This window comes from Artibeus jamaicensis, unplaced genomic scaffold, assembly GCF_021234435.1.
Source record: "Artibeus jamaicensis isolate MK-2021 breed Jamaican fruit bat unplaced genomic scaffold, CSHL_Jam_final contig_548, whole genome shotgun sequence".
Taxonomy (NCBI): domain Eukaryota; kingdom Metazoa; phylum Chordata; class Mammalia; order Chiroptera; family Phyllostomidae; genus Artibeus; species Artibeus jamaicensis.
In genome coordinates, this window is record NW_026521883.1 from 21,095,639 (window position 1) to 21,112,365 (window position 16,727).

Sequence of the window (16,727 nt, forward strand, 5' to 3'; positions counted from 1 at the left end):
GGTGGTTCTCTCATCCATCAGTGTTTCTCTCTCTCTCTCTCTCTCTCTCTCTCTTTCTTCCCATCTCTCTAGAAACCAGTGAACTTGTCCTTAGGTGAGATTGAAAAAAAGAAAGTGAGTGTGGAGAAGCCCTTGGTGTGAAGGCAGGCAGCTTGAGCCAGGCACTACTGCTTCCAGTGTATAAATGCGGAAACTTCGGCTCCGGGTCAAATGGCCAAATCGAGGGCTTCTCGCCTGCAATGAAGTCTGTGCTACCTCCAGTGTCCTGTACCCTTCCAGGCTGTCCTGGATCAGAAGCTCTCAGTCTGGTCCTTCAGTATATTTACATTTTTTCCTCTCTGAAGATTTTCCCATTTTGGGGGGCCCTGTAGTCGAATAAAAGCTGTGTTCACTGGCAGCTTGCCCATAGTTAGTTCACAGGCCAAAAAAAAAAAAAAAGATTTTCTTCCCATTTCAGATGGCATTTTTATAGGGAGTGGCTCTGAAGCGGATTAATTACAATGTCAAAGATAAACAAAGTTGGACATTAAAGTGGCAAGAACAGATTTTAATCAGTAATTTTATTCGGTAATAATTACTATTGTAATAGGGAACAAGTCTAGCATACACTGGACTTGAACTTGATTTGTATAAAAGTCACTGGGCATGTTAAAGAGAGGAGGAAGGAGTAGGGAGGGGCCAGTGGGGACTCAGAACCAGGGAAGTGAAAAACTGCAAAAAGCAAGAAGAGGGAAGAGGGGGTTGGTCCGGGTGGAACCCATCTGGGTTTGCTCCTTGGTGCTTGTTGAAGCGAGGCTCCTACCCTCTCGCACAGGCTAAGAAACAGGGGCCCATCTTCAGGTACTACATAGAGAAAACAGTCAATTCGCTTGGCATCCTTAAGTTTTTGCAGGCAGGTACTTTAAGGGGGCTCAGGTTATCCTAGGAGTATGGCCTTGAGCGGTTAGAAACTACGTTAGTGTTTGTTCTAAGTCTTTATAAGACGAGGGTGAGGCCTGGTCAACAAGAGGGCTTTGAGGAGTCTGGCATTGAATTTGGTCAAGGAGTGAACCTTTGGCAAGAGCATAAGGGTTCATGTTCATCTTTGTTCTCGATCAGTGGTCCCTAAACTTTGCTGCATACTGGAATCACCTGGAAGTCTCATTAAAAATACTGATCCCCAGTCCTGACCAGTGTGGCTCAATTAATTGGAGTGTCATCCTGTGAACTGAAAGGTTGTGGGTTCGATTCCCAGTCAGGGCACCTGCCTAGGTTGCAGGTTTTGTCCCCGGCCGAGATGCGTGTGAGGCAACTGATAGCAGTTTCTCTCTTGAATTAATGTTTCTCTCCCTCCCTCTCCCTCTCTCTGAAAATCAATAAGCATGTCTTCGAGTGAGGATTAAAAAATTGTTTTAAATACCAAACTGATGCTTGGCTCTCACTCTTAGAAAAATCTCATCTAATTGGTATAGTATGGAGTGAACCAGGGCTTTGGATTTCTGACAGCTCCCCAAATAATTCCAATGTGCAGCAGTGTTTGGGAACCACTACCAAACTCAAAGAGAGGTGTGTGGACCACAGGCACTGGCATCCCTAGGTGCTGCTTCTGCACATTCAGAGTTTGAGAAGGCCTCCTGTAAGCTGGAGGTTCTCAAATTAAGCCTGCATCAAAATCACCGGGAGGGTTTATTAAAACACAGGTTGCTGGGCCAATCCCCAGTGGTTCTGAATCAGTAGGTCTGGGGCACAGCCTGATAATTTGCATATTTAAGTTTCCAGGTGATGCTGCCGCTGGTCCTTTTGGTGTATGGGACAACGCTCCAACCAACCGAGGCACCTGGCTGGGGCCATTTGTACTTTTAAATTGTGCAGATATTTCTATGGGCACAATTTCTAACACATTTAAAAGAGAAAAATCAATCTTTAGAGTTGATTATCTGGAGCAGGTAATGCTTTAATTTGGTGTACACACATGCGAACTGAGGTATTGAGGATATGGTGCTGGTGCCTCTACCCTTCACAATACCCGACCAGAATTACCAAGGCCTGGGGAAGTGGGAGGCTGGGAGGAGGGAGCCATGGGGCTGGGAAAGAGGCTTTCTAACTGGGGAGTCTAAAAATGTCAAAGGTGATGCAGCCCCAGAAGGCTCTGGTTACTGAAACACTATGTTCTGGCTAAAAGCTGTAATGCTAGGACCTTTCATCCAAAAAGATGCCCTTTGTTACAAAAATAATGATAACCTCTGTTTACACCTGGGTTCACTTTAGCAGGATTCCAAGTATAATAATACAACTATACAACGTGTTACTGTCCAAAGCAAAGGTCATGCTGTTTCCCATCTCTTGGGTTCAAATTCTCACTGGGAGATCAATAAAGTCAAGGCAGAGATACTGAAAATCTTTCAAAAATTCCCAGGCACTGATTTACAAGCAACAACTGTCTCAGTTATTCACAAAGAGCCAGCGATACCCAGAATCTTCCTTGAGCCGTCTGCAAGTCCCTGACACATTTGATGTGCTCCGGAAGTGTTTATTGTTGGGCATAATGAGCAGGGCGGAGATTCTGGTCACGAGTCTTCTTAGGAGCCACCGAAGAGTGGAGAGAGTTTAAACCATATTTCTAGTACTGTGTTGGGAGTGGGGGTGGCCACCTCACTTGTCCCTAGAGAACCCCTAGATGTGTTTGTCTGAGCTCTTATGGGGACTAACTGGGGGTGGGGAATTGGGACTCCTTGCCAGCTCCTGCTCACATGAAAATGTCCTCTAGAGAAGGAAACTCCACTTCTTTTAGGGAGGCTGGGATGAACTTGGATTACACTTCTTGGATGGGGACTTAGTTCCTATGGCCTAAAACAATCTGTAGTAAAGAACAAGTTGTTCTGACCAATGTGGCTCAGTGAGTTGGGCATCGTCCTGAAAAACCAAAGGTCACTGGTTTGATACTGGTCAGGGTGCATGCCTGGTCCCTGGTTGAGGTCCCTGGTTGAGGGCGTGCTACAGGCAACCAATTGATGTTTCTCTCACACATTGATGTTTCTCTCCCTCACTTTCTCCCTCCCTTCCCCTCTCTCTAAAAATAAATAAAACAAATAAAATCTTAAAAAAAAATCTTAGCAGTGCCTGACATGTATTCACATGTGACAGTAATCAGCCAACTGAGTAGAGGCTGTCCTCAAGTTTGTCACGTTCGTTACTCTCAAACACATTACCGACGTGAATCCTGAAGACACTTGAGTTTGCAACCCTTGATGTAACTAACAAATATCTACTGAACATCTTGTATGTGTAGAATACTGATGCTACTACTTAGTCTTCTTTAAGAACTGTAGGTGGCATTCTCACCTTTTGGATACCAGTGCTTTAGGCAGTGGCCAGGATGCTACTCAGGGCGAGAGCTGGCCTTACACAGGAACTGAATTTCCACTGGGGCTGTTCCTTGGTGACGCCCCCGCTTCCTTTCCCAACTCCTTGCCATAAACTACCTAGAGAGCCATTATCATCATGAGTGAGGCACCTGTGAAAAATTACCAACGAGACTATCAGGCTCGGGATTTGCATTTAGAATAAAGTAAGGAAAGAGGGTGCATTTCATATGTTGGCATTCATCTATTTTATTACAGATTTTAAAAATAATGTTCTAATGGCATAATTAATAAAATATATTAAAAATAATGTTCTCCCTCTAACAAGCTTAGTTTGCAAATACAAACAGTAGGTGCACAATGAAAAATAATTATCTCTAAATCTTTTCACTTGCAAAGGTTCAGGTGTAATTTACAAAAGTTTCCCTTGGTTGGTATGCATAAAAATGTACCTCACAATCTTCAATCAAATTATTGTTGGATTATCTCAAGTGGCTGTACTAGATCTGTTCAGTTTCTTTCTGGAAATAGGGGTTATCCTGCTGAGAAATTTCAGAGTTTCAGAGTTTCAGCACTTACAGCTTTGTAAATGTCCTCAGTCATAGGCACATACATTTCTGCTTTTTCATCCAAGAAATACAGGGCATCTTTGATGACTGCAGGGTTAAAGCCCTCCTTCACGAGGTCCACTTTGCGGTGTTTAAAAGTTGCAGTGACCTCAATGGTGTCCTGCAAAAACATCAAACAATTCCCATTGCCTAGTGTTTTGGAAACAGATTAGGGTGCAGGGGAAGGGATGGAGGTGGAGCAGGGGGGCAGGCTCCTTTGAGTTTGCTATGGGGACATCCTGCTTTCTGAAGCTCCGCTAGGGGGCCCTTTGTGGAGGCATTTTCCATTCCCTTAAAGCTAGAAGATCAGCTTTAAGATTTGTTTTTTCTTCAATTAATAGGTGATGATCAGAGGATACTTCAATGTTCATGTCTCTCAACTATTTCATTGTGAAGCAAATGTCATTGCTTTATGAACAACAGACGTAATTTTATAGCTGCAGCCATGTCTGGTAATCTAACACTTCTCAGCCTCCTAGAGCTCCAAATTCCAAAGTGAGTGTTAAACTAACCAAGGGGTTTGAGAAAGGGGATTTAAAAAATCCCTCCAGTGCTGATAGCTAAACCGTCGGTAGTTTCAGCTGCCCCGTGATGCCCAGTTAAATCGCACACCACCGAAAGGTGCAGGACTTCAGTGGATTCTTTTCATTCTTTAAAACTGAAAACAATAGGAGGTTTGGAGGGTTGCTAACTGTCTGTCGCATATCCTCAAACACAGACTTTGTGAGTTATTTCGCTAATACTGTTGCTGAATGAACTGGCCTGCCAATTTGAGAGTGAAAGGAATTAGGATTTGGTTTCTGCTAGTTATGTTTTTCTGACATTTCTGCTTCCTTATAGAGCTTCCTGGAAAGGGTAGTGAAAAGTTTGGCCAATGTGGTCACCATGGTAGGATAATTGAACTTGATAACAAGAAGGTTCACCTGTATCCTTAGAAACCTGGGCCTCGCGTAAGTGGGCAGGTAATCAGCGACATGCCTAAAGATTTTTTTTCCATCAAATTCATAGTCTTCCTTCATTCTGATCGATGCCATGCCAATTCGACCCTCTTGACCTGGAAATAAAATGAAAAATATTAGACAGTTGTAGCTATTTTATTTATAATGCTTTTTTGTTTCAAAGAACAGTGCACTGAGACAACATTATGGCATATGTTTCTTTTGGATAGTTGGAATTTTTACTTCAAACATATGTTAAAGTTATAATGAAGTGAAAATACTACTTCCACTACTACTACTACAAGTACCAGCAGCTATACATTGATTAACTCTTTACTACACGCCAGGTCTTGTAGACTATCTCCACATAACAATTATGAAGAGGTTCAAGTGTTATCTCCATTCACAGATGAAGAAACAGAAGCTTAGACATTAAGAGACTTGTTCAAGTTCACCAGGCAAATAGCAGGGAGGGTCAAAAGCTCAGCTGAGGCAGTGCGGCTCTAGACCCCATGCGGTGATCATCACCCTTCCTGGCAGCCTAGATGGAAACACTTGAGAGGGGGGGAGGGTCGAACGGTGGCTGAGGGAATTTTGTTTTGATGCCAATGAAAAGTCCTTGCTCCACTCATGGATAACTGAGGTCAGGTGTCCTTCAGATTGCAGTGTCAGCTCTCTGGTACTTCTGAGCACAAACATCACCTTTGAGACTTAGGTATTTAATAATTTCATAATAGCTTTGCCTTTCTACGTTTTAGAGAAGCTGTGAACAGGAGGTGTAGGCAAGGTGCAAGAACGAGCTGTTCTGTGCTCTTCCACTGATGCCAGAGGTTGAGTTGTCCACAGAGAAAACAGACCCCAACAGCTTTCTTCCCTCCCGGGCAGGGCAGTAAGTGGAGAGGTGTTTCGCACAACAAACGTTGTTTTCTTGTGAGGACAGTGGCAATTAGGCAGTAATCTATCTTCTACCCCATCCAGGAGACCTAGTGGGAGCCCAGGTCCATTTCCCTGGACTACTTAGCTGTAATTAGAGAGGGGGAAGGAGCCTCCCTTCGTCACCTGGGCCCCAGCTTTCAAAAATCTCTCCTGTGGTGATGGTGTGTTTACCCACAGCTCTGAAGGAGGCAGAAAACAAGAGGAAAATGAAAAGAAAGGAAACACACCCTCATTTTACTTGCCTCTTATCTGAGGGGGGGCAGGGTGCTGGACCCATCTTTCACTAGGGGTCCTTGGTAGCTCTCTAGAAGGCCCCTCTCTCAGGAATCTCCAGGGTCTCCAATAATTTCCTTTTAGAATTAAGATAGAAGCTGACACAACAGAAATCTTCATCGCTGACCGGCTCCCTGCTTCTTGCTCTGGCATTCACTGAGATGTGAACGAGCCTGTTGGGTTTCAGGCCTCTTCCCTGATGCTTGGCGGTTGGTTTTGGGCGACTTTGGCTTCAGGAGGAAGGTTCCAGTCTGCAGCAGTTCTAGGCCGGGCTTCTCTAGAACTGCACTGTCCATTATGGCAGACACTGGCCACACGTGGCTATTAAAATTAATTGATATTGAAGTGGGAAATTCAGTTTCTCAGCTGCAATAGCCGCACTTCAGTTGCTCACAGGGCGGCTACTGGATACCACATTGGACAGTGTGGATATAGAACACTCTCATCGCTGCAGAAAGTTCTGTTGATAAACGTTCTAGAGCGTAGCTGGACAGTTCAGACACCTAGAACAAGTGAACTCCATGCTAAGTCCCAACCTGTAAGTTCCCTCCTGGTCCAAAACTGAGACCCTGAAGGCCCTGTGAAGAGCACAGAGTCGGAAGGTTGGGAGAGACTTCAGTCTCTGACCTCGAGGGGTCATCTCCGATTTTTCATGGCTGCAAGAGTTCTCACAAGATGGCAGGTAGACGTGCTGCCTCTTTACTCACTCCAGCTGGTGGGACATCCCCTACCTCAGGAGACAGTCCATTCTACTGTTGGTTCCTCTGGTCACAGGAGAGTTCTTGGGCTAAAAATCTGCTCCTTGGTCATTTTGGCCCATTGGTTTTCTTTTTAAATATTTATTTTTTAAAGATTTAAAAAAAATTTATTTGTAGAGCAGGGAAGGGAAAGAGAGAGGGAAACATCAATGTGTGGTTGCCTCTTGTGCGCCCCCTACTGGAGAATGTGGCCTGCAACCGAGGCATGTGCCCTGACTGGGAATCGAACTGTGACTCTTTGGCTCGCAGGCTGGTGTTCAGTCCACTGAGCCACACCAGCCAGGGCTTGGCCCATTAGTTTCCATTCTGCACATTGGAGGAACATGGACACACTGGCTCCCTGTTGGAACTGACGGCCTTCACTCATTTGGAAACCATCAGCTTCCTCTTCTTTATCCTGTACCAGTGGCTCCCAAACCTGACTGGTCATTAGACTCAGTTGGGACTTTAGAAAAAACACGAAGATTCTGAGTCCCAAACCCCAGAGGTTCTGATCCATTAGATACGGGCTTTAAAAATTTCCCAGATGATTCTAAGGATTGTCCAGGTTTTTGGAACCACTAGGCCTCAGGGCTTCTCAAGACTTTAGTGTTTTTCAATTGAGGTAAAAACATACATTAATTCATCATTTTAACTATTTTAAAGTGTATAATTCAGTGGCAGTTAGTGCATTCACAACGTTGTTCAACTATCACCCATATCTAGTTTCAGAACGCTTTCCTCACCCCCAAATCAGACATCAGTGTTTTCAAGAATGATGTAAAGGGTTTGTTAAAACACAGCTCCCTGGGCCCCACCCCAGAAAGTCAGATTCAGTAGGTCTGGGGAGGGCCTGAGAAATCACATTTTTGACAAGCTCCCAGCTGAGGATGAGGGATTCATTTTGAAGGGCATTTGGTTAGCGCCTTCCATTCTGTTTCCCAGATTCTCTCACCTTCTTCTACACATTCTTTTGTGTTGTTACCCTTTTAAAACGTAGCATCTAACAGTGTGAGCAACAGTCCAGGCGGGACCTATGAGAGCCCAGGGTGGGGGAATGGCCAACAACCATGCTCAAGTTAATTCAGCCTCAGGTCCAACACGAGAAGTAGATGCGCCTCTCACATCTGTGACCCGAGATGTGGCTCAACTTCCCATCATGTCAACCCCATGAGGTTGGAGAGGAACATGTAAAAGAAGGTCTTGAATGTTCTTTAAAAAGTAAAAGGAAAGCACAAGGTCATATGAAACCATCACAGCTCAGGGGAAAGGGGTTGTGGGACTTTCCATATTGAACAGGGGTGGGAATCCTAAATACTGAGCTCTGGGGGATGCTAATACTAGCATTTTGTATTTGGACAGTGATTTGGAGGTTTCAGTCCTTCCTGATAACTATAATTAAGGTGATTTCGTTTTATGACAGTGTCCTATCCATACATATCTGGTAAATATGTTTTTACTATTTATGTAATTGGACTGGATGATTGCTCTTGACAATCTTCACTACAGGACTGGCATTACCCCCAGTTTTAGTGATGTGCTAGAAGTCAAACAGCCACAGGTGCTGGAGCCAGGAACCAGAGCTGGCTCCTCGCTCTGCCCGCCATGCTGGCAGACGCAAGTCTGCAGAAGAAGGCTCGGCGACACCGCTCTGGGTCCTGGTTCTGAAACTCAGTCGGGTGCACTGGGCGAGGGACCGGCTCTAAAGGAAGAGTCTGGACAAAATCAGCTCCTTCCAATTTTTCCCCTTAGCAACTGCACTGGCTCTTATTTGTGACTTGCATGCCATTTCCCAGCTATCCAGCGTGACACATCTTTTCTTGAGGAGTGCCAAATGCAGCGTGGGCCCTTGTGTCCTGGGGAGATTTGGCTTCCTTGAGAGCCCTCCTGTGGAGCTGAACCACAGAGGAGGCCAGGTTCAGAGGTATTGACTTGGCTGGTTTACAAAAGAACATAAACGGATGTTGGCCCCTCATTCCCAAATGGCTGGAAGCGTTGTTTGGTTTTCCAGCTGACAGGAGGAGACACTGACACACTTTACCGTGGGGTTAAAATTACACTGCGTTACAGTACGGACTTAGGCACAGTTCTGTAGTATTAGGTGCGTACCTGGCACAGTCACTCCATACACATTCACTTCTTGGATAAAGTCAACCAGTCCTAGTATGTCAGCGACTTCAGTGGTGGCCACATTTTCCCCTTTCCACCTGGGAGAAAAGGCAAGGTTAGCAGAGGTCCGTGGGGGTCCCTGGGCCAGGACTGCACAGAGACCCCCTGCAATGGTTGGGGGAAGGGTGGCTCCCTTCCCAGGGCGGGACCTCTAGGGGAGGCCACACTCTGTATCCCATGTGGGTCTCCAGCTCCCCGGCTTCGTCATGGGTGAGGTATCCTGCTTGGGGAACAAAAGACAAAGGCATAGACCTAAATAATAAAACGCAAAATTTCACTCCAGCCACATGAAACACAGTACACAGGATGATGTTAAAATATAGAGTTGGCCTAACAAAGGCACTGGAAATAACAAATAAACCCTCAGTGGCATTTTGCTATATTTAGGTGTTCCACGTCATTTACTGACTTTGATTGCTATTTAATTCCACTAGTGAACTTCCATTTAATAAAAATGTCATACTTGTATTTCAGGGTCTCTTGGCCATGAGAAAGCTTTTAATAAGAAAACAATGAATGGGAGACGATAATGTTAGTGGCCACGCATGTGCTATTTTTCATTTCATAAAGTTATGTTTTACATTTAAAAAATGGTTTAGATGTCTCAGAAGTATATTTTTAATAACATCAAGGTGTCATAAAGCAAGAATATGGATCCTGAGTCATGGAATATCACAGAGGGAAGGAACCCTGAGGATCACTGAGACCCTCATTCATAGGTGAAGAAATTGAGGTCAAGAAAGGTTACCTGCCTTGCTAATGCAGATGGTCAGGGGCAGAGGGGAGCCTGGGAGCCGTTAACCTCATTCACATCCCCACACTTTCTCCTACAGCCAGAAAACTTCCCCCTCTTCCTCATTAATTCATGCAGGAAGTAATTATGTGTGTCAGGCTCTGTGCTAGGAGCTGGGGCCTGGCCTCAGGGAGTTCACGAAGGAAGGAAGCTGATGAAACAAAAGTGTTTTGAGGCTGAAGGACTGTGCTGCAGCTGGGAATTAATCTCCTGGTTTATTACCATGACTTTCGAACGGTTGTGCTGACTTGGGTGTTCCGTGGGAAACCACCTGGTTAGGGATGGAGAGTGGGAGGGAGGGAACAGGTGGGGCTCCGAACCCCTCACCTCCTCTTCAACTGAATCAGCTCCAGCTTAATTCACGTTTAATTTTTATCTGAAGAAAAGCCCCATACTTGAAAACTGTGAAAATCCCTGGCTCTCCTAAGAGTGGCCAGTAATAATGGAGGAATTGGGTGGACAAAGCTACTTAGGCTTATTTTCATCTGTGCATTTTAGAGGGACCCTTCCTGTATTTTGTTCCTTTTTTCCTAGGAATACAGGAGGTTGAATTGACACGCTAAGAGAGAAGGACCATAACCAAAGTGGAATGTGATTCCAATTTAGGAGTAAGCCAAACTGTGCATGTTTCTTGGTGATTCAGAGAAACCAACCGGAATGTATCTCCAACCCTGTCATGGAAGTAGATGAAATTTTCATTGTCAATTATCAAGAGATCTCCAGTGTTGAAATACATGTCTCCTTTCTTAAAGACGTCTCTCAGTTTTTTCTTCTCCGTCTGAGACTTTGCTCCGGCATAGCCACTAAATGGAGTAAATTGTGAGATTCTGCAAATCAGGAGTCCAACTTCACCTAATATAGAAGAACAATTGTTATTTCATGTGCTAACAGTAGGAGATTTTTATTATCAACCTTCTTTTAAAAGTTGACACCACACACCTCATTTGCAGCAGCTGGCCACATGTGTAAATGTACACTCATGTATATCATATACACACATACCCTATGCACACATAGGACATTATTCTATCTGGCCACATGTTTGTAGTTTTTAACATGCTAACTTTGTACCGAACAATAATTTACACACATAATTAGACAAATGAACAGTAGTTTAAACTTAAAGGTAAAGACTCCCTAAAACTATAGTTTTGCAATCAGAATTACACTTCCCTTCCTACAAAATCAAGGGAATGACCATGCCTGCTTACCTCACAATCAAGTAGTTGTTAAGCTAGGTTTCAAACTCTAATTATGGTATGTGTAGTGGTTAAATTAGTATCTTTTGGAGTTTCTGTAACTATTCCTGAGAGTACAGAAATAAATCTCTTCTTTTCCCCACTCTGACAAATTTTACCAGGTGTTCACTTTGGCAGTGATAGGTTAGTTCTTAACAGTCACTTGGTCAAGATAAGAACATGACAGGTTCATTGAACAAAAATCCACTGTACCTTTGGGAACTTTTATGCAATATCCATTTTCATCTCGGACGGGTTCATCTTTCTCCACATCATATTTAATCAGCTCAAAATACATGACTTTCTGGGAAAATTAAAATAAATCATTTTGAGCACATGTTTTCTAAAAAACATTTTATTTACTTATTTAGAGAGGGGAAGGGAGGGAGAGAGGAAGAGAAACACCAGTGTGTGGTTGCCTCTCACACACCCCCTACTGGGGACCTGGACAGCAACCCAGGCATGTGCTCTGACTGGGAATCAAACCAGCAACCCTTTGGTTCCCAGGCCGGTGCTCAATTCGCTTAGCCACACCGGCCAGGGCCTATTTTTCTTTTTTATTGAGGTATAGCATGCATAAAATATATAAAGAACACATAAGTGTACAGCTTGGTGAATTTTATATATGTGTACATCCATATATCTACCACCCAGATAAAGGTATTGAATATTTTTATTACCTGATTTTGCCTTGCTAAGGAGTCAGTGGCCCTGGCCAAAGTGTAGAGGTCTAGGCAGAATCAAGTGGTACCAGTTACTGGCTTGTGTGGCTTAGGGGTGGAGGCCATTCCACTCACTTTCCTGCAGTACTGACTGGTTCCTTCCTCTCACTGTGGATTTGCTAGCCTCACTTTCCAAGCTCCTGGTAGCCCTACCCTCTGGTCCCTTGATGGAGCCACCCTGCTGAGGCTGGGCAGTAACTGGGACAGTCTGAGTTGCATGGCTCTGGGGCTGGGGCCACATCTCTCACATTACCCCAAACTCAACTGGCACCTTCCCTCCTTCTTGACTCCCAACAGCCCCTCCCTGCTGAGATTGGGCTCCTGGTAGAATGTAGGAAAGACTGAGTTGTGTGGCTCTAGGACAGGGGAAATTTTCCCCTTACATGCCTGACTGGTGCAGATCCTTCCCTTCAGTGGTTGTTCTGTTAGGCCTGATAAACTGCTGGCCCCATCCCGCTGACTTTTCTGATGACTCTCTGACACCCCACCCTAACACAAAGGTGTATGCGCACCCAGTGGGTGTCACCTAGACTTGCTATACCCTGGGACATTTGCTGAATAGCCTCAGGCAGAACATTGGCCCCAAGATTGAGCCCATATAGATCTAGAGAACATCTCTCACCCCTACCTGGTGACTCACTGAGAACCTATTGCATGCAACTCCAGGACTGCCAGAGTGTTGGGAACCACCCTGCCTGGTTTCAGAAGCTATAACCCCGCCATGGCTAAGGCTGAGTAAAAAGCCTTGGGACCATAAGCCACTAAAGAGACAAAAGGACAAAACTCCTTTTGGCAGAGGAGCAACCTTTGCCCCCTTTAACCTACCCTGCTTGGCCCTGGGCAGATGACTGGTTAGCTAATAACGAGTAAGATTTCTCGAGGGAGGGATGACCTAAAACAGGCATGGTCATAAAGGGGCCATCAGGGAAGGATTTAGGAAACTATAGAGAAGGAATGTTGGACCCTCACCTCTTGGCTTTGTCATAGCCTGAGTCCTCATTCTATCTGTACAAAGTCTCCTAATCTCTTGGCTGCCTTACTTCCCCTGACTGACTTAAGCCTGAAACAATGACGGAAGTGGGTGTGGCCCTGTGCTGGAAAGAATGCATAAAATCTCATGAAACCTGCTTTGCTAAGAATACCCCCGATTTAAATGATAAGGGTCCCAGCAGGAAATGGGTTTGTTTCCCAGAGTTTTATGGCCCTTTGGTTATCTGACCCGGACTCAGAATAAGCCCTCCAAGTTCTTCAAATGTTATCTATTGTTTGATCATTACTGCCAGACAGTGATTGATGAGCTTTACACCCTATATTCCTATGCAAATTAAACCTAATAAAAGCCGCTGAGGAACAGGCTTAAAGCCTTTCTCCTCTGAGAGATTGGCCACCTTTCCTCCCCAAGCAGATCATGTCTTGGTACATTTATTCTCATCTGCGGGCGGCTGGGGTGGGAGGAGCTCTTTGGGTGGAGTCCCCCAAATCCACACACTAGAGGCTCTTTCAGTGACTGATCCCAACAGGCAGTCAGCAGGTGGAGACAGGTGGAGGTGGACCTCAGGGTTCCTAGGAATTTTTGCTGACCTGTTCCTGGGTTCAGTGCTGGTAAAAGCAAGCCTTAGTGTACAGATTTACCCTCTCAGCACACACCTAGATCCAGCAGAAGCAGCCACAGCTGTGGATCACTTTGTAGTTATAAGCATGTTGCTCAGGGCCAGTCACAAGCAGTGTCTGACATTGATTTCTGCCAGAGTCCCTCCCAAGAAGCCCCAGAACCGGCACGACCAGCAGACAGCTTCAGACAATATGAGGAGAGGACCCAATTAACTTCATACGTGGGATATGCAAAGAGAAATCTCAGCAGGCACCAGAACCTGCTGAAGCAAACTCTACTCTGAGTGGTCAGTATACACACTGTGGTTGGATTGATCAATTAGTCAGCCTGACTGTTAACCCCACACACATATTAGTCAATAGCAATCAAGTCTCAGTAACAACATGAGGGCCCACATAATCCACACAAGGGACACTCATGGAGCACCCAGTGCAAGTGGTCAAGGAGACTGTGCCATTGGGCTCCACAAAACACCTACCACATAAGGTCATCCTACTGAGACTTGGACCCACAGCAGGCCTACCTAACACATAGAAACAAACACAAAGAGGTAGCCAAAACAGGGAAACAAATAAACGTCCCAAATGAAAGACATGAGAAATCTCCAGCTCAATGGAATGGAAGCAAGCAATTTACCAGATATATAGAGTTCAAAACAATGGTTATAAGAATAATCAAGGGACTTAGGGGAAGAATGGATGAAATCAATGAGAACTTAACCAAAGAGAAAGCAAACAAAAAAAAGGACATAGAAACCATAACAAAGAACCAGTCATAAATAAAGACTATAATGTCTGAAATGAGCAATACCTTAGAAGGATAAAACAGTAGTTTAAACAAAGAATCTTTTTTTTTTAAAGGAGGCCAGTAGTCTTTAAAATTTTTTTTCTTACATTTTATTTATTTATCTTTAGAGGGGAAGGGAGGGAGAGAAGGAGAGAAATATCAATGTATGGTTGCCTCTCGTGCATTCCCTGCTAGGAACTGGCCTGCAACCCAGGCATGTGCCCTGACTGGGAATCGAACCGCAATCCTTTGGAGCTACACCAGCCAGGGCTAAATAAAGAATCTTGAATCAGTGATTTGGAAGACAAGGTAGAAGAAAACACCCAATCAGAACAGCAAATAAGAAAAAAGAATTGCTCTGGCAAAAAGAATTGCTCTGACTTAGTTTCTTGGAGCATCATTCTGTACACCAAAGGTTGTGCGTTCAATTTCTGGTCAGGGCACATACCTAAGTTTCAAGTTCAATCTTCTATAGGGGTGTAAGCAGTGAGAGGCAAGTGACTGAGGTTTCTCTCTCATATCAAGGTTTCTTTCTCACTCACTATCTCTCCCTTCCTCACTTTCTAAAACCAATAAAAGCATATCCTCAGGTGAAGATTAAAAAAACAGGAAAAAAGAATTGCCCTGGCTGGGTGGCTCAGTCGACTGGAGTGTAGTCTCATGAACCAAAATGTTGTGGGTTCAATCCTTGTCAGGGTACAAGCCTAAATTGTAGGTTCCCTCCTGTTGGGGTACATATTGGAGGCAACTGATTTTTCTCTCATCTCTCTTTCTTTCATCAATAAACACATATCCTCAGATAGGATAAAAAAAATCACAGATACAAAGAATGTTGTAATGGTTGTCATATGAGAGGGGGGTTAGCGAATGGGCACAAAAGGTGAAGGGATTAAGAAGTACAAGTTGGTAATTACAGAACAGTGATGAGGATGCAAAGTACAGCGTAGGGAATAGAGTAGCCAAAGAACATATATGCATGACCCCTGGATATGGACAATGGTGTGGGATGCCTGAGAGAGTGGTGGGGGGAGCAGGGGGAAAGGGGGAAAATTAGGACAATGATAACAGCATAAACAATAAAATAGAATTAAAACTTTTTTTGAAGTACAAAAAAATAAAGATAGTTTAAGGGACTTTTGGGACGACATGAAGTATAACAGCATCTGCATCCTAGGGGTACCATAAAAAGGAAGAACAAGGGATCAAGACCCTATTTGAAGAAATAATGGCTGGAAATTTTCCTAACTTGGTAAAGAAAAAAAAATGCATTAGTCCAGAAGCTCAGAGAGTTACAAAGAAGATGAATCCAGAGAGGCCTGCCCCAAGACACATCAAAATTAAAATGGCAATGCTTTAAAACAAAAAGAGAATTTTAAAGTAGCAAGAGAAAGACAGTTAGTTACTTACAAGGGAGCTCCCATTGGACTATCAGGATTTCTCAAAAGAAACCTTTCAGGCCCGACTGGATTGGTATGGAATATTCAAAATAATGAAAAGCAAAGACCTACAACTAAGACTGTTTTACACAGTTAAGCTATAATTTAAATTTGAAGAAGAAAGAATTTTCTGGACAAGAAAAAACTAATGGATCTTGTTACAACCAATTCAGTACTATAAGAAAGATTAAAGATTCTTCCTGAAGAAGAAGAAGAAGAAGAAGAAGAACAACAACAACAACAACAACAACAACAACGACGACGAAGAGAAGGAGGAGAAAAAGAAGAGGAACATAATTATAAACAATAAAATGGCAATAAATATATACCTATAAATAATCGCTGTAAATATAAATGGCTTAAATATTCAAATCAAAAGGCATAGGGTAGCTGGATAGAAAAGAAAAAAAGACCCATACATGTGCTGTCTATAAGAGACACACCTCAGAAGGAAAGATATGCACAGACTAAAAATAAAGGGATGAAAAAAGGCATTTCATGCAAATGGAAAGGAAAAAAGCTAGAGTAGCAATACGTACATCTAACAACAACAACAAAAAGACTGTAAAACAAAGGCTATAGCCAGAGACAAAGAACATCACATAATGTTAAAGGAAGCAATCCAACAAGAAGGTATAACTCTTGGAAGCATTTATGCACCCAACATAGGAGCACCTAAAAATACAAAGCAAATTGAGTTGGACATAATGGGAAAGATTGACAGTAATGCAGTCACAGTAGGGGATTTTAACACCCTATTGACTTCAATGGAGAGATCTTCCAGACAGAAAAACGACAAGGGAATAGTGACATTAAATTACACACTAGATAAGATGGATTTAATTGGTATCTTCAGAGCATTTTACCTCAAAGTAGCAGAATATAATTTTTTTCAAGAGCACATGTAATATTCTCTAGGATAGATCACATATGACACAAAACAAGCCTCAGTACTGAAATCATATCAAGCATTTTCTCTGACAATAATGGTATGAAACTAGGAATTAATTACTAGAAAAAAATAGAAAAGCACACAAAAACACGTGGTTAAATAACATGTTACTAAACAATCAATGGGTTTAATGATGGGATCAAGGAAGAAAGCAAAAGATACCTTGAAACAAATGAAAATGAATAC

General features: G+C 43.5%; 1 protein-coding gene across 1 annotated transcript in view; it reads right to left on the reverse strand.

Annotated features, from left to right (window-relative positions):
* Positions 1-3,572: 3,572 nt before the first annotated feature.
* Positions 3,573-16,727, reverse strand: part of SLC27A2 (solute carrier family 27 member 2) — a 54,546-nt gene continuing 41,391 nt past the window's right edge. The window contains exons 6-10 of the mRNA XM_037156527.2: positions 11,247-11,337; positions 10,449-10,647; positions 8,943-9,040; positions 4,873-5,003; positions 3,573-4,070 (exon numbers count right to left, since the gene is read on the reverse strand). Of these exons, the coding sequence (XP_037012422.2) occupies positions 3,894-4,070; positions 4,873-5,003; positions 8,943-9,040; positions 10,449-10,647; positions 11,247-11,337 (696 nt within the window). The 3' untranslated portion in view covers positions 3,573-3,893. The remainder of the gene's footprint in view (positions 4,071-4,872; positions 5,004-8,942; positions 9,041-10,448; positions 10,648-11,246; positions 11,338-16,727) is intronic.